Source organism: Filicampus tigris, chromosome 5 (genome assembly GCF_054856515.1).
Source record: "Filicampus tigris isolate MCC_2025a chromosome 5, RoL_Ftig_1.0, whole genome shotgun sequence".
In the NCBI taxonomy this organism is placed as follows: domain Eukaryota; kingdom Metazoa; phylum Chordata; class Actinopteri; order Syngnathiformes; family Syngnathidae; genus Filicampus; species Filicampus tigris.
In genome coordinates this window covers 5,619,967-5,641,395 of record NC_141221.1, presented here as the reverse complement: position 1 = coordinate 5,641,395, position 21,429 = coordinate 5,619,967, and the positions used below count along the sequence as shown (strand labels likewise).

Genomic DNA, 21,429 nt, shown 5'->3' with positions numbered 1-21,429 from the left:
CCCTCACTGACATTGAAGAAGACATTTTTTAGTGCGTGTATTGTAATTTCAGTCTAATAATTCCACCCCCCAAAAAAACAACCAACAAGCAGTGAGTCATTTGATGGTCGCTGAAAGAAGGTCTAGTGAGGTGTCATATCAGGACATGTCAACATGCAAAATTTCATCTTCAACATAAATTTTGGTCTAACTGCATATATTTACTTTAATGCATTCGAGACTGTTGATAACTTGCATAATTTAAGTGGAACCTCCAAGAGACAGTTGTTCACCTAATTTAAAGAATGAATAAAATAAAAAGCTGTTCATCTTGCCGGCTGAAGTGAAGTCCTAGTGTTAAGTGAGATGGGCTGATGTCAGACATTAGACCAGTTTAACAAAAAAATGTCACTCTATTCAAAGGAAATTTTTTGCAAGATTTTTATGAGCTCTTAAACTTGTGAATCGAGGTTGCACTAATTATTAATCTTATGCAAGGATAATTTAGCACTGCTATTTAAATGTACCTTATTTTAAGCCTCTTCCTATTTAAACTGTTGTGCATGCCACTGACAATAACAGAAGAAGAAAGTTTGAAGCCTATCCCCTTGATGCAAAACATGTTGCAGCGAGCACGGACAGCGCCGATAACCTTACTGACAAAAGTTCGAATTCGAGCAAAGGCTCAGGGACCATAAAATGACTTTGACAAGCACGGTTAAGGGAAGCTTCATTGGTTTGTTGTTTGTGGTGTTTTTAGCAATAGCACTCTCAGTCTACGAAAAAATAGTCTTTTTTTTTTTATTTAGAGTAATTTGACAGTTGTGAACAGCTAAATTGTTTTTCACACTTTCCAAGTGGTGTTCCAAATAATTTGATTTTGTGACATTTTTAGCATCAGCATTCCTAGTCCACAGGCAGTGAACCTGCTTTCCTCTCAATTGGTTTTGACTAACGACAACAGTTTGAAAACGTGTTTGCCGACCAACTACTGGACTTAAAAGGAAAGGAAAGACTATTGCTCGCATAGCTATCCTGCTGAGTAAAATGTATTTTAATTGAAACACTACAACCAAAAAAATACGATTGAGGTCCAATCACTACTTTAATTCCTAAAATAACTTAAGTGCATAAAATATTAAACATCATACAAGTGTGCGCTATTTCCACTCCTCATAATCAACATGTCTGTCAGGGTTTAGTTTCAATGACAAGACAGAAGGGTATTAAAAGCATCACGCTGTTTCCAATGAAGCCGTTAATGAGGTTCTGATGATTGGGCCTTATTAAGTTCACACTAATGCTTGGCGTGCTTTCAAAAGGCAATAAACTGATGCTTTGTTCCAAGCTCAACTTCACAAGGCGGCATCAAATTGTAATACAAATTCAGATAAGGTATTTTCTTATACACTAAAATGATGCTCCGGCCTTTTTATTGAAGTGTGTGCAAACTATGCACACACAAGGCTTTCAACGTGTTCATTGACATAATGAACTCTTTTTCCCCTTAAGCTTGCTGCAGCAAGTGGGAGTTATGCTAAAGTGCAAAACAATTTGTGAACAATCAATACACATTTATGTCTTTTATTTTTTATTTTTTGCTGTTTTGTTGAGCTACCAAGATGTGTAAGGCGGGCGTGCAAAACAATGGCATTTCAATAGCCTTAATAATTGATTGTCAGTACCCCTTCATGACATACCTGAATGTCAAGGATGAAGAGTTCTTATTCACCATTCACTATTTTCTAACTAAAAGTCAAGATTTTGTTTTTTGGAGATATATATTTTTTACATTTCTTTAGTAGAAAGCCTTAAAGAAGACTAATGTTGCAATGATTTATCTGCTACATTGATGTATTGATTTGTATTTATGCTACAATCTATGCTCTGCAAGTTGGCCTTTTGGACAAAATATATCGATATAAAATTGTTTAAAAAGGCATCAACTCGATTGAATCAATTCCAGGAAACAACCCGTTGGATTCACGCAAAGCATACTTTATATGGATGCATGTGAGTGACTCACCTATGGTGCACGTTGAACCATTTCAAGCTAGCTTAGCTTGCTAGTGGCTAACGTGTTTGTGATCAACACTAACTAACATAACGAACACTAAGCAAAGATCAAGTGTGTGAGTGTTAAGTGTTGTGATTATAATGTACAAAATGGAAATAGTGAGAGCATAAAGCTAAATGTGGGAGTAAGGGCGGTCGTCGGAAAAAAAAATATAGCTTTTGAAAGAGCGATAGAGTATGAGGAGGAACTGTTGGACAAAAAGGAGAACGAGACAAAACATCAAATACTGGATGCTGTTTTCCAGCGTCCCGTTGGGTTACAAAGACCAGGTTTGTTCACTTGTTTACTGGCTCGCTATGTATTATTAACACTATTCTTAAAGCTTTCGCTTGTGGAAAGCTCAGTGCTTTGTTTCCCCAAAAGTTTGAGAATCCCGTTTGGGTCCAGGGACTCCTTAGAGTGGATATTTTTCATAGAACCTCCTCAGTAATTCTAGTACCAATCAAATATCTCTTTTTAGGGGGTGAGGGGTGGATGAGAACAACATAACCACTAAAATCATATATAAACTTATATACATAAGTTGCTTTTTTCGCACTGTGTTTTATTGCAAAGCAATACAAGTACATCAGGAAAATATATAGTATATATTTAATGGCCATAATTAATTTTACTTGATTCCCTTTGCAGAAACAACGGGAATCTATGTAATTTAACCCGCACTGTCCAGTATCCAGGTATTAATTTTACACTCCCCCCCTCAAGCCTCCTCTCTGTCTATTTTTAAAACTCAATCGACACATTTTTATTCTTTGCATTTTGACCCAACAAGAGACTGACAGTATTCTGCTCTTTTCTGGTGTCTATTGTATGTGTGAGTATCATTAACTTGCATTTTAATTGACTGCTTTCACTGTTTTTGTTGTTGTATTATTGCTATTTTATGTTATATGTAAAGTGCTTTGTCACAACGGCGGCTGTTGTGAAATGCGCTGTATGAATAAAGTTGTATTGTATCGTATTATGTTTTATAGTTTTCCATTACATAAGTGCAGGCTTTCATTTTATGTGCTTATATTTGTATGACAGTTAATGATGTTAAAATGGAAACTGTATGGTTAATAAAGGTTTATGATGGTTACACTTTGGACTGAACTTACACATACTCACTCCCACATACAACTGATCGCAGCGGTGACTGTATTAGTCATAATTGTTCGTTTTATTAAGGATATCTTGGGTCCCAAGGCCATGACTGGATAATCCATGGCATGGAATACGCATTGTAAAGAATGAAATATTTGGAAGGCTATAAAGTGGATCATTTGAATACAATGACTAGGGGTATCTGCGTGATTGATATATTCTAATTTCGATTGTTTTCACTTAGCTGCAATGAAAATGAACTAATAAAGTGATAAAAGGCTTTTCACATTGCTGTTGATAATATTTTGTTTGCTTTTTACACCTACCCATTATGTTGCCTCTGTTGGCTGGGGATTATTTTGCTGCATGTGTTTTTTTTTGTTTGCGAGGGTATTAGGTGGGTTTGAATGGCGCCATCTGGTCAGAAGTTGGGCAGACTATTTTGCTTGTTAGTTAGAATTAGCGCTATTCAATACAAAATGTGATCGCTAAGGGAACTGGTGTCCTGCCAAGTCAAGCTTAACGATGCATATCAGTGGAAACCATGACTGTTCCCAATCATTTGTGTAGTAGAACAACAATGCATTTGTTTGATTATCTGTTTGTTTGTGTGCTTTGGAGTGGCATTATTCACATTACTGGGTTTCTTAAAACCCTAAACATTGTTTGCAACTGTAATTTGAAACGATAACCATTTTAGAAATCCTAACCCTGGTTTGAAACCCAAATTGGAAAGTCAATTCCTTTTTACAAACATTTCCCAGGCTTGAAACCATAATTGTAAATCCTAAGCGCTTTTTACAAACCTTTCCCAGACTTGAAAGCCCAACTGGAAAGTGTAATCATGGTTTGCAACACAACTTCGAAATCCTAACGTTTGAGAAACCTTAACTCAGGCTGGAAACCCTCATTTAGAATTTCAAAGCTTGAATGAAATCTTAACCCATGCTTAAAACCATAACCATTGATTGAAACCTTAAATTGAAACCTCAAACTCGTGTTTAAAAAGGGAGAGAAACCTGAAATTGAAAGCCTAATCATATCTTGAAACCCAACTGCTTGTGCCATTTTTTTCCCCCAAGATTCCACTGTTCATAATTCAAAGGCATGTACAGGTCTCAGCAGGACTTCCATTCATTTACTCACCATTTGTTTGTTCAGGTGAAGATGTCAGGAACCAGGTTATGAATGTTAGATAGGTTGATGAGTTGATAATATATAAACGATACTGATATTTGAAACTTGAAATAATGTCGAATTTCAAATAATGCTTTGAAAAACCTTGACTAGCCAAGAGGCCTGCTTCCATGTCCCGGATATTTTCTCATTGTCCACATGCACATGACATCTTTGCCTTTGACCCTTGACCCTAACAAAAAGTGCAAACCTCTACATGCAGTAGCTATACCTGGCCAGTGAAGGGCATACCAAACAAAACCTACCATACAATGCTCAAGACCTCAACAGCAGAACTGAACTACAACAAAGGTACAACTCTGCCATTATTTATCTCAATTATAACAATCAATTACTTTTTATGTTCACAGACAATAATATAATTGAGTTATACAAAAAGACATAACTCCCTTCAGAGATAATGAGTCCAACGCAACTTTGAAATTTGTTAAATTATTTAAACCCTAACTCAAGCTTGAAACCCTAACTCTCCTAACCCTTTCAAACCATTACCCCAGAGACGAATAGTAATGCTTTTTTTTTTATTATTGTGCGGTTGAACTTGCCGTCGTTTATCTTTTTTGCCTTGCTAATTGATAGTCTACCATTGACGCCTGCAGATCAAAGTGGTGACAAAAAACACATTTGATTATTGACACCATGTTAAACTGGGCATACCCGGTGCGATTAAGATAAGCTATTAAGATACTAATTTTGCACCAATTTAAAATAATTTCTGGTTGAATAATGATTTATTATTGCAGGCAAATATTTAGATCTCTTTGCTAATTGATACACGATAGAGGTTAGAGGCGGACTTGAAGCCCTTCATTTTAATTTAGTTGTAATTTGCATTAATATTATGTGTGGCATTAAACGCAACCAGTGACACATATGCTTGTAAACATATTCAGTGTACTAAAGGAGCAATTAAAAATCATTTTTATTTTTTAGTTTGATAAATCCTTCTGTAAATGTTGGTTGACAAATAGACATAGTCATGAATTTAAACAACTGTTGTTACTGTTAAATCCTTTTTGTAGCACACATTAAAAATCGCTGCAGACTGTGAAACCAAATCAAGATGACGTACACTGTCTTTCATCTATTTATAATAGATCATAAACGTGAAAAAAGACAACGGGTAATACAGTCCCGAATTACGACAAACTTTCGCTCTGCGTAAAATAAAGTAAATATAGCTAACGTTACTGATGTTTTATGTCCCCATCTGTGGATTGAAAGACATTCCAGCGGGCACACAGCCTCTAAATCTGTGCCAATCGAAATTTTTATCCGCCCTGGAAATATCACACAGTGATTTCTGGTTGAAGAGCGGAGTGACTGATACAAATGACCTGAAGGTCGCAGCTGTGTGCGCTCAATCAACAGACAGAAATCCTCCAAGCGTGCAAAAAAAAAAAAAAAAGCCAACATTCCCGTCATTTGTTCCTAACGTTGCGAAGGGACTTAATCACTCAATCTGGAAACACATAATTAAGTTGGCTTAGGAGGTTAAATGTGTGGTCATTTAGCAGTCTGCGTTCGATTACTAGCGTTTCCTATCCTCTGTGGTGGAAAAGAATCCAAAGTGCTGTAATAAAATGGAGGCACCGTTTACTGTACTCATCCTTGTGGTTGTGACAAGCACAGAGAAAGACAAACAGCAAGCCAGGAAGTGCACGCACACGAGCACAAAGGTGCTAAGCACATCGCTGTCCAATGACAAGCATTTAAGTCACACTATTGGATTTCACCTCGGAGAAGGGGAGCGAAAACTTGAAAATCTAACTTCAATCCCAACCCCAGCTTGAAACCCAACCCTTAGTTTGAAATTCTTGGCTCGATGCGTTAAACACTTGAAGTGTTAACGGCACAATGACGTCATGTTCAAATCTAAAATGTAGATTTTCCTTAAAAAAAAAAAAAAGAAGAGTTAAACCAATTCATTGGCCATGTATATGTTATATGTCAAATAGTTCAATGGTGATCAGAATATAAAACATCAGAACATCTAGTGGGTTTGCTGCCATATGTCGCTTTGAGCGAGAGTGGCTCGTGCTGATGGCCTCCTCTTGCTCTGAATGGATGTCTATGGCACCGTCTATATTTAGTCAACCCCCCCAAGCTGTGACGAGGTTTGATTCCTCTGCGCTTCCTTTCTAAATTGACTCCTCCAAAAGAATTATCTGCTGTCACTACAATTCTCTCTGGGCACTGAAGACCATATAAAACCTTCATTCCTCCCAATAGAGGCATAAACACACGTACACACATACTGCAGTAGCACAAATAGAAACAAGGTTGATGCGCACACAAGTCAAGGGAACTTAATCGCTTGTCAATTTTGAATGTCAACGGCAGTGTGCTCGTGCAACAGAAGTATAATTGTATCCAATAGTAATGGGTAATGTCGGTAAAAACTAAATGAAAGCAACACGTACGATGATGTTAGAAATGCGCGCCCAAAAAAATTCCAGCTCTTCTTTTCGGCACCAACATTCCCTGACAGACTAAATCTCATGTGCTGGGTGTGCTTTGATAGGTTGCCTTTGCCTGGACCTCTGACACCTCACAAGGAGAATTTTAATGTCAATGCCGGATAGATAAGAAAAGGACGAGAGAGGAAGACGGCAGATGCACAAGCCCCTTTCACACTGCCTGTCAGAGCCAGCATTTTTCTGCTACTTTTTCATGCTGAAAACATCTTAAAAAAAACTGTGACCAAAAAAAAAAAGGTGGACAGATGCACCTCTACCAACTGTCACTTGGACATTACATGGGGTAGATGGACAAAGTGGACTCTGCAATATACCACGCCTTTAGGGGTTAGTGTCAGATGATCCTTTTTTTCACACTGCCTATGTCTTGTTCTGTATTGATGCAATATCGGAAGCCCCTTTTTACACTGCCTGCAAAAGATACCATTCACCCCCACTTTTTCCCTCAGAACCATTGTTCTGTATGAAACTGCATTACACGGGATGGAGTGGTTGAATACAATCTGACATTCAGGCCGCCTTTGAAGGTAGTATCAGAAGCCTCTATCAATCAATCAATCACATTTTATTTATATAGCACTTTTCATACATAAAAATGCAACTCAAAGTGCTTTAAAACATTCAAAGCAAAACATAGAATTATCTTCAATCAAAAGAAAAGATAAATTATTTAAAAGTTGTTGAAAGCCAAACTAAAAAGGTGTGTCTTGAGCTTCCTCTTAAAAATATCAACAGTCTCTGCAGACCTGACATCCTCTGGCAGGCTATTCCAAAGGTGAGGACCAAAATGGCTCTACTTACGCAGACTGTAAAACTCTGCATTCTTTCCAAATTTTCCCCCGGTCACTGTCCTGTATAAAATAGTCCGACACGGAACAAGAGGACAGAGTCAACCCACCAATCTTGCAGCTTCAGATGTAGTACCAGAAGCCTATTTTACACTGCCAGTAGATCCGGCATTTGTCCGGCTGTTTCTGTGTTGCTGTTCAGTATAAACAGCACCTGCATGGAATACAGTAAGAGGAAAAAGTCGACCCACCGATGTCTTTGGACATTGGTGGCTTTGGAGGTAGTATTTACGGTACTGTAGGTGGTAATGCCATTTAAACAGTCTATAAAGGTTTAAGTTATTCCATACTCTAAATATTCAAAGTTGTATAAAACTCTCTGACACAGAAGTGGTTGAACCTCAAGTTGACACTAATGTTTCAGCTTCATAAGTGGTATCAGAAGCCTCTTATAAGCATGACACAGAATGGAGGAAATTAATGCAGACACTAATGTAGCCGGTTTTAGGTCAAACCAAATGACCAAATGAATACCCTGACTTTGATTTTCAATTTGTGTATAAGGAAAAGACAAATAAAGGCTCAGATATGGATATTTTGCAGAATCACTGTGGAAAATACGTGACCGTAGAGAACAAAAATCTGGGTTGAGCAAAGAAGAAATGACAAAAAATAAAATAAAACACTAATGTGACACGGAAAAGAAAGCAAACAAACAGCATATGTTGTGATTACATTCCCTGCTCGGTTTTTACCATTCACCCCTGGCATTATTCCGCTGTGATTAAGGTTGTCCTCTAAAGCTGTGTAGTTCTTCCTGTCAAAGCATTTCACATTTAGGGAACAAAAAATACGGAACGAGAAGAGGGGGCGGGTAGGCGGGAAAAAAAAAAAAAAAAGGTGATTTTGATGTTTACCATCTCTGCTTGCCCCGAGCTGACGACCTTGGCTTTGAAAAATTACGACGATGAAAATCTTTGGAAAGTAAACAGCAGAGAGTCACAGAGGAAAAGAAGGGAAAGCAGATGCTGGAACATGACAGAGGTGCTGAATTTGGCTCCAGGAAATAAAAACATTGATGTCGAATATGCAAAAAAAAAAAAAAAGGGCTCAGTTGATATTTCAAAACATGAGAAAAGTGTTACACACACAAACACAAACTTTATGACAGCATCAACAAAAAGTAAAAAACTGAAAAAAATAATAATTTAATAAAACAGGCATTTTAAAACAGAATTTAAAGTTGTCTCTCATTACTTTGCTTAGGCATATCTGCTCTCAACACCCACACACACACACACCCACACACACACACACACACACACACATAATTTGCACAGGGCAGCCAAGGACTCTTTCATAGTACAATTATTGTGAATTCACCCAAAACTTTTAAGGGGAAAATATGCCTTGAATAAATGGAAGTAATGTAATATGAGGACCTCACTAGACCTCATTTGCATCACGCTTTTCTTAAAAGAACAAAGAGAAGAAGAATATCAAACAAACGTCACCGTGATGTAAGATTCTGGTCGTGTACTTTTGTCCGGCATTAGCAATTTTTTTTTGGTGTCATGATGATTGGAGATAATCGCCAGCAGTCACGTGGATGACACCTCTATGTTGTTTCTCTTAAGTCATGATTAGTGTGGTTACTGGTTTTATTTTGGTAATTCCACTTCAGATTTTTTCTTTCTTAGTCCTTGTTACCTCAATAGAGGCCACACCCAGAGCTGGTATGATCCTACTTATTGTCTTTTAATTAGATCGTCTGTGGCCGGCAATGTGCATTTTCTGTATTTGTCCTCATTAGGATCACGATTGAGCTGAAGCCTGTCCGAGCTGACTTTGGGTGAGAGACAGAGTACACTCAGTACTGGTCACCAGGCAATCACAGGACACCAAAAAAAAAACAACAAAAAAACAGCCATTCACATTATATTCACAATTTAGAGTTGTCGATAAACCCTGGTCACACCTGGGACATTATGTTTGAAAATGAATTCAATTAAGCAGCGCCGTGAGATAGTGGTTAACGCGTCTGCCTTCGGGATTTGGATCTCAGCTCCGGCCGTCCTTTGTGGAGTTCGATTGCTTTCCACGTGCTTGCGTGGGTCTTCTCCGGGTAATCCGCTGTCATCCATATTCCAAAAGCATGCATGTTAAGTTAATGGGAGTCTACATTTTTTGCCTCGATGTGATCTGGCAAATGACCAGTCCATTGTGAACCCCACCTCACCCTCATGAGGACAGCCACAATAGAAAATGATTGGATGGAAGCAATCGAATCAGAAGGACAAGAGTCACAAAATGCATTGCCACCAACCTTAGCGGGGAGGTAGCACTCCATATGTTCTTCTTTTAGAGCAGTGGTACAGGCATGATCAAGCGCCACAATGACACCGCGCTTCTTTGTTATGACTTTGCAAACACAGTAGGGAGGCTGACAATGAGCAGACAAAGCCGGCTAAAGAGGTGGGACAGCGCTCGGCGTGCTTGCTCTCCCCATATTTCTGCATAATAATCCTAACAAAGTTGTGCAGCCAGCACGGTGCCAGACACGCCGTTGACCAATTAAAGTGGAGGTGCATAGTCTTTACCTCCAGAATGTCCTTTACAGGCAATTACTCTCCTCTTAATTGGGTTCATCCGCAGCCACCTTCCTCGCATGTCCGAGTTTGGATTGCTGATAATGTGTAAATCCGGTTATGTAAAGCATGCAGACGCCGGCTGTTGCCGTCTGGACAAGACTGAAAGTTCCTGCAAGCCTGGTTGACGCCCAAGTTGTTCTAATTTCAAATTGTATGTTGCTGTGGGAAATGATGTAAAGTTAATTTGTTCTAGACTGACATTGTTGCCATCATTAAAAAAAAAAAAAAAAAAAACAGGCAACCATGACAGAAGATAACCACTGTCAAACACAGCTGAATAAAACTAAAATAAATAAAATACACCCACCAATTGAGAGGGAAAGCTTTGTTGTCATTTCCATCTTAGTCATTGGCCATTAAGCATTCAGCTGCATGGGTACTTAAGTTTTCCTCTTTGCCACCTGCCTGTGGTGGCATGATTTAAAATGTCAGAAAATTCAACACAAATTGAGTTAATGCTTAGTAATCTGAGGTCTTCAGGTTTACTGACAAGATGGTTTGAACCCAGGTTGTGCAAGTTTACAAGTTCTTCTGCATTCCCTTTTGCCCCAACCTTATTTCGGGATCTTCCATCTCTCCCTGAATATTCTGCGCCAATTCCAGCTATCGATAGAAGCCGTCCCTTTCCATGTCCACAAATGTGCTCTTGGAGTCCTAACTGGCGTCTCCATTTCCAGCATCCTTGCACCGATATATCCAGTCTGCATGTCCAAACTGTCTCAATAGGCCTCTCTACCTTTGTCTCCAAACCTTCCAGGCTGTGTTTTTCCTCTGATGAGCTCCTTCCTGATTCCGTCCATGCTTCTCACTCCCAAAGAGAATCTCAGCATGTTGAACCCGGCCACCTCCTGCTCTGTCTTCTGGTTATTGATGCCACTGTCTCCAAACCTTACATGACTGGTCTCCATCCTATGACTTTCTCTTTTCACTTTTAGCTGGTGTGTTTTAGTCTCAGATCACCTGTGACACTTTCCTCCCAGGCCCTTCATCCTGCCTGTACACTCTTCTTCACCTCTCTACCACACTATCCATTGCTCTGAAGGTATAATCCCAATTGTTCCAAACAAACCAAAGCCATTTTAGGGGCCCTATTTTAGTAAAAACATGTGTGTGTGTGTGTATGTTCCTTTGTTTGCTTTGGCAGCAAAGAGGTCTGCTAACGTCTGTCTGGGTGTTAGCTAATATCGGCATAAACCAGCTCCGATGCTTTGGGGAATCCTCTTGAGTATCAGGCTACTTCGCTGTTCCAAAATGTCACACATACACGTATGTTGTGTTGAAAGCAGGGTTATAATCGTTTGAAGTTTTTCTTTGCAGCTCGTTTTGATTTTGTTTTGACTTTTGATTTTAACTAATTCAGGGTGTACCCCGCCTCCTGCCCGAAGAAAGCTGGGATAGACTTCAGCACCCCTGTGACCCTCGTGAGGATAAGCGGTTTGGATAATGGCTGGAGAAAGCAAGTGTGATTTTTTTTAACAAGTATTTTGTGTCACATCAGATGATGGCGCTACACTCTCAGGAAGCCATGACTTATTCTGTGAATTGTACCTTCTGCCGTTGAGTGAAAGAGCTTTTAATTGTCTTCCTGTCACTACTGCTTGTATGTTGCTGGCATAGATGGATGAATATACATTGTTTGTCATAAACAAATAATATTCACACCAATTAAGTGAAATTGGATGATATCCTGTGGCCCACTTGATGATCCCTCACGCTTCACAGTGTCGGGAATCACTGATCTCGCTGTGCGAAAGTTTACAGCCCTGCCCTGCCCAGTCGTCACATACAGGAGTATGTCCGGTATAGCAGGAGTAAGGCCATAGCTTCAGTTACAGCTCTCTGTGCGCAAGAGACTAAAAACTAAGAATCATCGGCAGGGTATTCCATTAATAAAGTTTAGTATCTTCCTGCAAACGTTGCAAAATTTGGAAGACAGCACATGGCTCTTTGAAGTTCTCGGGTTTGACACTCGCAGTATTTCTGTACGCTCCGTAAGATGGTAAAATCTGCGAGCCATCAATGCCTCCTGTTCTCATTTTGCCCTATGGCCATTTTCACTTCACGAGCTGCTGCCAGCGAAGCACGGTTCAGGACCGCGAGACTACTTTTGTGAAATTATGCATCATGACGGACTCGTGTGCTATTCAATGTGACAGTTCATCTTATGTGCATGATGAGCTCGGCATCAGCGAAGTCCTAATCTCTCTTTTTGCCATTCTCTTTTACATCCCCCTTTGCCTTTGTGGTTTCATTTTCTTCCCTTTCGACTGCCAGCTGAGTTTCATTTTGCTTGATTTATTAATGCAGCCTCTGTGAAAGATGAGACATGGGTGTTGAGGTGAAAATAAAAATCTATTATTTTAAAGGGAGAAAAGAAAGGCGTTATTAAAGAAAGAAAACCAACACTGACATATTTTGTTTTTATTTTGAGACTTGACTCGAGTTCATAAATGCCTTAATGAGTAGAACTAAAGCAACTGTTAAGTAGTGTAGTGAGACCCATATGGAAGCCGTTGTCATGAATGTTACATTTGCTCCATTGAACCACTGCTAGTCACATTATAATTACGTTAGCAGTGGCACTATTAGAGAAACATACATTCAATACAGTGCCATATGTTCTGTTTTGATTGCCAATCAGTTAGCAAAAGTGCCAAAGCTAAGCTAATAACAAAATCACACAAACTGTTTTCACAGAAGCTACATTTCGCAAGACTACAGCTAGCAAGCATCAAAGTTTTAACCCCGTTTACTTTTACTTTGGTTTTTGTGATGCGACCTCAGAAGCGTAGGCGCGATACCAAATGTGGAGATAATGGCAGAGCAAGAAACTGGTTACTAACATGTCTTGCAGCTTTGCATAATAAGAGCAACACATCCACTTTTCTTTAGCGCTTGTCCTCTTTCATGTTAGCTTATCCCAGCTGACTTTTGGTTAAGAGGCGAGGCACACACTGTACTGGTCACCAATCAATTGTAGAGCACATTTGGACTAACAACCATCCAAACTCACACCTCAGCCAGAATTCCAAAAGAAAATCCACACAAGCGCGAGAACTGCAAACAAACAAGGCCTGAGCTGATTGCAACCCAGAACCTCTAAACTGTGAGGCAGACGTGCTAAACGTCGGTTAGCTGGGAATTAGTTTGGGAATCTCACGAAATTCCCGACTTGACTTCCGCTTCAATGCATTTTTTTTCTCCTTGCATTACTTTTACTTTGATACTTTATGTAGTTTAAAACCACTCCTTTTATACTTTTATTTTTTATTTTTAAATTCCAATATATACCTGTACATCTACTTAAGTGACGAACGTGAATACCAGATATGGGCATTCCAGTCTATCCGTCACTGACGGACCCCTGTTTTGCTGACAGTTGACGAATGACCGGTAAAATTTAAAATTTTAAAAATAGATGGACTAAGCATAGTCGGAAGCCCGTTATTTAAATCCATCATTCGTCCGTAGACCGTCATTAGTCTATTTTTTGCGGCGAGGCTTCGATGGCCGCGGCGAGCGCGTCGTGGAACAACAGTGAGTTGTAGTTGCCTTGGGGACAGATTTGAGTGATGCAGCAGGCTGTGAACAGGCTTCCAAAGCGCAGTGAGTCACTCTTTATGTTCAAATATCATCTATAGTCTACTTCTGAGATGAGGCTTCAATGGCCGCGGCGAGGCTGTTTGTGTATAAAGAGACGAGACAGTAGTGTGCGTTCAAGCGTGCCTGTATTTCCTCATTAGGACTTCTCTATACCGCCCCTCCCTGCTGCTGCTAGGGCACACCATTACAAGAGGGTGATGGCAATACCACAATCCCTATAACAGAGGCTTCCCATTGGCCGCGGCCAAGGCTTGCAGCTTGTGGGTCCTAAAAGGAGACGATTAGTCCAGCCGAGGCTGATGCTCCCATGCCGCAGTGAGGATTCCATGTGTGCTGAGTCTTTTATTTCGTTTAAAATAGCGACGAAGCCCGTTTGAAATTAGAGGTGGACCGACCTATAGACGGATACTCAGCCCCGTAGCCAGCCCTCATCCCCCACCCTGGAAAAAAAGGCGAATGACGGACGATGGAAGGGTACCCGCGCTACTGACAGATGAAGAATGACGGACGTTCAATTCGTAGTAAAACGCACAGCGCTGGTGAATACTTTTGACACCTTTGGTTTGAATAGGTGATGAACTACTGCCTGCCGTGACGGCCGCCGTAAACTGAAGAACCCTGTATAGCTTTTTTCCCCACTAAATGTTCATTCTACTGATGCTAATTCATGGAATAGAATACTTTATGAGTGCCATTTTTACTGGCAGATTTTCAATGCAAACGTCACTCAAAAGTACACGGTAGAAGAAGAAAAAAAAAATGCACATAGCCCTGCTGTCAGGAGCCCAAGCAATCAGGGTCCATTTTTTGCTGAAGTGACATGTCAAGTTGAAAACACCGCATCGACTCCACTCTGACAACTTGGATGGAAAAGAGGGGGTGGGAGGGAATCAGATAAGCTTGATGGATAAGCAGACGTTCTATTATACATATTATTTGATAGGCCAGTTTAAGTGACTGACGGCTAAATTACCAATTCCAAGAGAAGCGCATTACTCATGCTTTTTTTTGAGCAACCTCCAGGTTATCTTGCTCACATTTTAGCATCCCTCTCTTACCATCCAAGTAGATGAGCAGCGCATTAAATATTGCTCACTACCCCTCTGCATACTCACCTCACACTTTATGACTCACACTTTTACCACTCAATGTGATACACAACAAAAGATCTTCCATGAATAATGCCATTGCAATTCCTCCCCAACCACCTCACTCGTAAGCCTGGTAGAAAATGTGTTTCATGGCAATGGAAAAAAGTATGCAGTCACACAGAGCTATGGTATGGTCTAAGTGTAAGTACAGTTTCAGACTGAATCCAGCCTGTCAGTCACTAACGCACACAAACACACTCCAGTCCAACTGCAGGCTGCACAGCTCAGCAGAGGAGCGGAATATGAAGAGAGACAGTCTTATTTTTCCATCTCTACGCAGTTGCCGAGGGTTATGCGCTCTGGACAGCCGTCTAACACGGCGCATTACTGCGCAGTCAAACCAAATTGGGCGTGCACGCCAACGCATGCTGTATGTGTTGGATATAAGGGTCCGTGGAAAGGTCACGCAAGTGCACGCTGGCTGTGTACACCACATCAGACTGGGAAATAATCTGCCACGAAGCTCTGGAGTGCAATCAGAGCACGCCGTTGAATTCAATCACAAATAAACAGATGGCAAAAATAGAATTACATTTTTTGGAGTTCAAGTGATAAGAATGAGAGTAATGAATTAATAGTGCTACTACAAAAATATCCGTTTGAAAATAGGACAAGAAATGGCATGATATGAAATAATAGAAAAACAAAGTGCAACAATAAAATTGACTATTCATCAAAATATGTTTAAAAATACATTAATGCAAAACAGTGGAAAGTGAAAGCAGTGCAGCCTGTGACACTGGTTGATTTTCAAGTTGTAGTTGGAGTAACTTTGAAGTAAAATCTGTTGCAGACTCGATAAAACTCAAAGTAAAACGACTCACCTGTGGAAAGACAGCTAGTATGTATTGTTGGAATTAATTGAGACTTTATGCTTGCATCTACTAGGGTAAAATTAGGGTGTGTGAATATATCAATTCAATTAATGATTGTGTTGTTCATGTTACGCAAAGCAGATAGACATTTTCCTATGTTGCAATTCGTCACGTTTCTGATTTGATGCTTACCTTCACCCTTTGCCGTCAATAGAACCCTTCTGTGGTGGCATCACAAAAAAGCAATTTGTTGGATTTCAAAACATTACTGAACATCTCAGTACATCAAAATCCCGCAGCGGCAGCATCCAACTATTTTTTGTTCGTTGTGACCTCTTCGAACTTGAATCAATTTCCTCTCTGAATACATATCATCATTGAACATAGCATCAAAGCAAACAGGTCCAGCGAGCCAGAAATTGCAATCCCGCTATGGAAACGACATGCGAATTCTGAACGATGCCGTCACTGGGCAGAAATGACTCGAGGACTGCGAGGCTGGTTAATACATCACAGCATATCATAGCAGTGCCAAATACCTTACAAGTGCTAGGACATCATCCTACCTTTGATGTCAGTGAAGAAAAATCTTCAATTCCAGAATTTGAGTGTATTTCACTGCTGCTGTGCATGCGTCAAACGAATGGAAGAATTTTTCAATTCACTCCGAAGATACATGTGAATAAGACGATGAAATAAGGTATAGTCTCGAATCTGTTTGGGATTCCTGGTTCAGATTAGGGATAATTCCAAAGTATGCCATGGATTTCACGCAAGATGACTGCTTTTGAACAAAATGTTCGACTTCCTGTTTAACTTTGGCCATGGGTTCATGAGACGTTTTTGTGTGTCCTGTTATGATAGACACATCCACCATGGGAAACTGGTGTCAGAGCTAATAAGTTCTCAAAATGCGGCAAGTGATGAAAGCATCTTGTTGAGGGACCCCTTACATACATTTCCTCTACGATACATGCGCTTGCGAAGGATTGTTGAGTTTTCAAGGCACGCTGAGGTTCCCAAAAATGTGAATGGAAAAAGAATAAGGAGTGATTCCAAGAGAAATAATAAGAATGTGTGTTTTGTTTTTGGTTTCTAAATGACATGATGGCAGCACTGTGATTCCTGAATTCTCAGCATTTACACAACCCAGAGTATGTTTCAGAAGTTGGCTGACAGTGGGAATTGTACACTGTGTAGTGCTGGATATCTATTACGACTTCATTGTTGTTGACCGTCATGAAGCAAATTCCAACCAACTCTCTTTATTCCGACAATGCAGTATCTACTTCTTTTGGATAATCGTAGCCAATTTAGTAATGGTACATAAATCAAAGTGACCTTTACTCAAGATCTTTTATGTGACTCCAAACACGCACAAATACACCCACTCATCTCCCCTGTCTCTTGCACACAATCGTGTACAAAAGGTCACCGGAAATGAGTGAAATTCATGGAAGCAAAAAACAACAATATCCCAATGATTAGAGCTGGGGCCTGCGGACGAAAAGAGGATTTGCAGCTTAACTTTTTAAGATTTAGCTACAAGACTTATGCTCAGTATAGCACAGTGTAATTGAATAAGACATTTGCATACGGATTACCGTGCTGTTGCTTTTGATTTAATGTGGCAAACAGACACTTCGGTCAAGTGAATACCGGAGGGGTTCAAAAGAAACGGTGTGGGTGAAAAGCATTATATCCATCAATCACGGGCCTTTCGCTAACTTTTTGTAGCGATGCACCCCATCATTAAAAAAAATGATGTAAACACTGAACACAAATAGTACACATATATAATGGCTAATATGTATAATGACACTTTTGACAACTAAACCCTCAACTATGGCTGTATTGAATGAACATAGGTCGGGTTTCCCGGAGGATTGTGTTATTGAGAACCATTGGAAATGTATTTTTTTTTCTATCCCACTTTTATCTTAACATAGTGTTTCAGAACATTTGTTTTTGGACTACAGTGGACTCCCGCTATCAGCGGGCTGGCTTGCGAGTAATGAAAATCCACATATAACGGACGCCCGTTGAAATACATTGGGGGAAAAAAACCCATCCAAATATGCCAATTGGCCAAATGCGAATGCTGAAATGTGCAAATGTGCACATGCTCACTGTACTGCCTTTTCATTTTTAATGGATTGTATTTGTCTACCAAATGCGGTGCTACTGTGCCTATCTACTGAAATGATGTGTGAATCATTATTGATGTTGGATAATGATCAGCACGTACAAAGATCGTGTCTTTCATTTCAAGTTTTATAAGTAGTTTCCCTGACAAGTCTGCACTCGCATTATAAAATAATTCAATGATAAAAAAAAAAATCACATCTGTTACTTTTCAGGTATTTAGCTCTAATAGTCCTTCAAATGATCCCCTGAGATGTGGGAATCTCTGCTGTACATTTATGGTGTGCTTATCAAGACAACAGTGATGATTCTGCTTATTTGTGGAGCAAAATAATACACGTTTCCATCTCTCTACCAAGTTGCCTCAAGTAAACAGAAAAACAATCACCAGTGGTATCATAAGTTTGATCACACGTTTAGTTTGAGCTCCCTGGAGGGTGGTGCTAATACATCCATCTGCAAGCGAACAAAAAGGGGAGAAAAAGAAAATGCGAAGCGATTTACTGTAACAATTGACCTTTCCACCATTCAGCGGAATGAGGTAACGCAACATGACAATTCGCATAAACAGATGTTCAAAAAGATCCTATCTGTCCTTTTGTGAACAGTGTGTTCATGGAACGGGGTCAAGATGCAGCCAAACTCCAGACATCAGGGACGAAGGGACGAGGTAGCAGAAAAAAAAAAACATTTGTCCATATTTCAGAGAGTTGGAATAACCCCCATTCAGAGAGTCAAACTGGCAGAGAACTGCCATGCTTATTATTATGCGAGTTGCATCAATGAGATTGTAGGACTACAAGTGTCGTTTTCTAGGCCCTCATTCTTTTGATTTGAGATTGAGCCCATTTAACACAAAAGAAATGGTGGGAATAATAGTTTCAAGGGGGTTTCAAGTGGTTGAATACTGGTACATTTCCCATTCACTTGGTTTATTTTCCTTACACGAATATGAATCAGCAGTTCTTAACAGAGTTGGCAAATGATCAGAAACGCTTTTTAAGCATAATTTCCGCAAATGACATCATCCACAAACACCAATGAGATCACTACAAATGTTTTCCATCCATCCATTTTCTTGAGCCCTTTCCTTGTCCAAGAACTGTGAGAGCTACAGGATAACCACTAGCCTATTGTGCTGCCCCAAGATAAATCTACCGATGTCAAATTGACAATAAATAATCTGTCCCAGGGTCTAACTTGCCATCATACAACCTTGTTCTTTAACATCCATACAAGTGTAAAGACGATGCCACTCTAAAATTGAAAAAGATATCATCATCCCCTCCCCGACACACACAAAAAAAAAATAATAATACTGGCTTCAATAAGTAACTGCACACAAGGAGTCTGCATTATTTCACATAATATACTTGCTGTGTTTTCTGTCTTTTTTTTTTGGACCAAATGTCAAATAAATGATAAAATGTCAAAGACAATAAAACAAAACAAAAAAAGTTCAGCATCTGAGTTGTCTGAGATTGAAAATTGTGACAGTAATACATTCATGGAGTTTGACAACATGTCTGCCGTTTTTCAAGAACACATTTTTATTAAAATCCTTGAGTCGCTCCAAAATGTAATGGCTTCTTCTTTGTGCTGAAGAGGAAATAATAGTTAAAAAATATATATTTTTAATAAGCATCCTCTGATGTTAAAAGAAAATGGGAGAAATATGAGATTTGGGGCAGGTGGTGGTTCTGAGTGCACAAAAGCACATTTTGATGGATTTTCTTCAAACCATTTGATTGCTTCAAAGTGCATGCCTCGGCATCATTTGTCTCTAAAATTGATTTCTGCATTAAGTATCAATGCTGCGCAGTTTAAATGTGGATTGTCATTTGGTTCACAGTGTCCCGTCACATATCAGCAACCAAATAACGACATTAGAATGCAATACACACCACTCGATGGCAACACCAACTCACACCTGCGTCGAGGGGGGAGAATTGTTTCAGGTAGAGAGGCAAGTTGCACTTAAAGCCTTTTGAGCATTGACGCTGTAACTCTTACAGCAAGTGTGTGATCAGCTGAAAAGTGCAGCCATAATCAATATGCTTGCCTCTTTGCCCGCACTCCCCGTGGCATCCACTCTTGTAAATAACAATGAAGTTTTAAATCGACCCACTTGAGCACACACATTTGTAAGCCATTATGGTGCTCTTCATCATGTCGCAAGAGAGAGGGTACCGTCATAGACATTGCGTGGAGATTTATTTGAGAACTAGACACGAGCCCCAGAAGTCACTGTGGCGTCTACGACCAAATGGTGGACAGTGTCAGCGTCTGCTAATCAACTGCTCATCAAAGGGCATTTATTATGTACTCAAACTTCAAATGGGGGAAGGCACCTATGAGATATATTATGGACAACTGTAAGGCTAATTGGTGCCAAAGATGTCATAGGATCAGGTAAGGATCCACACGGCAAAACCGGGAAGACTGTAAACAGTCTTTGGTGACTTTTGTGACCTCCTGTTTTGGTTTGCAACTACCAATGGGCAAATTCCAATGAGCTCTGTTGTTAACTCTTTAATAGTTGTGTGAATAATTCCGCTTATGAACTGAGATATCTAAAATTACTTCCTTTTATGTTTTATGAAACTTGTATGAAAAATATATCTCTTAAGTCATGCAATACACATGAGAGTTCCTCAGACAACCTCCATCTAGCTAGCATCAAAGAGTTACTTCGGTGCGGTTTGCTTTTTTTTTGGCTTTTTGGGGCCTACCAAGAGGAGTGCCAGCCTCAATATGGAGTGTTAAGAGAAGGCTTGTTACCCAAGTAAAAGGAGAGTGTATTAGAAAGTGGTTAACTTCTTTTTAGGCTTGCATGATAAAACAATTTGATCGTCTACGGCATTACATACAAACTCGGAGGATTTTCTCGAAAAAAAAACAAAGGCCTATGTTCTTAAAATAGGCATTAAACACTCTGTTTTCCATACAGTGCGTACTGGGAAAAATTCCCCCAAAGCACTTTGCGGGAACAAAAAGTCATTTCAAAGCATTATACCGAATCTTGTTTCATGTTTGCTGTCGCTGTTTATTCCATCATGTTCATGTTTGAGACCCTTAAGGAGCACACGTTTGCCTGGCTGCGAAGCTGCAATGCAGATGGGTGCGTGCAAGCAGCTTTGAGACATGTTGCCAAGTGTGTCAGACAAACAAACAAACACACTGACATCCCACGACGATGATTAGCCGAGGGTTTAACACCTCTCAGTTCGGATATGTGTTTCCGGAAGCGCTGTAAACATGCAGATTATGAAGGAGGAGGGGAACGTGAACGGAGACTACAGTAGTCTCATTTTAACCTATATCATTTTGGAGGGATTGATCATAGTAGTTATTTAAAGTTTTTTTAACATTATGGTGCGAATTTTAACATTATTTTTTTGGGCTGAGATAATAGTCTTTTTTTTTTTTTTTTTAACCCAGCTGTTTTATGTCAGTC

The 21,429-nt window shown here is 39.7% G+C and overlaps 1 protein-coding gene across 3 annotated transcripts in view; it reads right to left on the bottom strand.

Moving 5' to 3' along the window:
• Positions 1 to 21,429, bottom strand: part of grid2 (glutamate receptor, ionotropic, delta 2) — a 440,886-nt gene that overhangs the window by 406,766 nt on the left and 12,691 nt on the right. For 2 of the 3 annotated variants that reach the window (XM_086031021.1, XM_086031025.1), the window contains exon 1: positions 4,289 to 4,454. The exons of the other annotated variant lie outside the window; for it this stretch is intronic. In XM_086031021.1, the coding sequence (XP_085887147.1) occupies positions 4,289 to 4,451 (163 nt within the window). In that variant the 5' untranslated portion in view covers positions 4,452 to 4,454. Of the gene's footprint in view, positions 1 to 4,288; positions 4,455 to 21,429 lie in introns of those variants that run through there. 3 annotated transcript variants of the gene reach the window in all.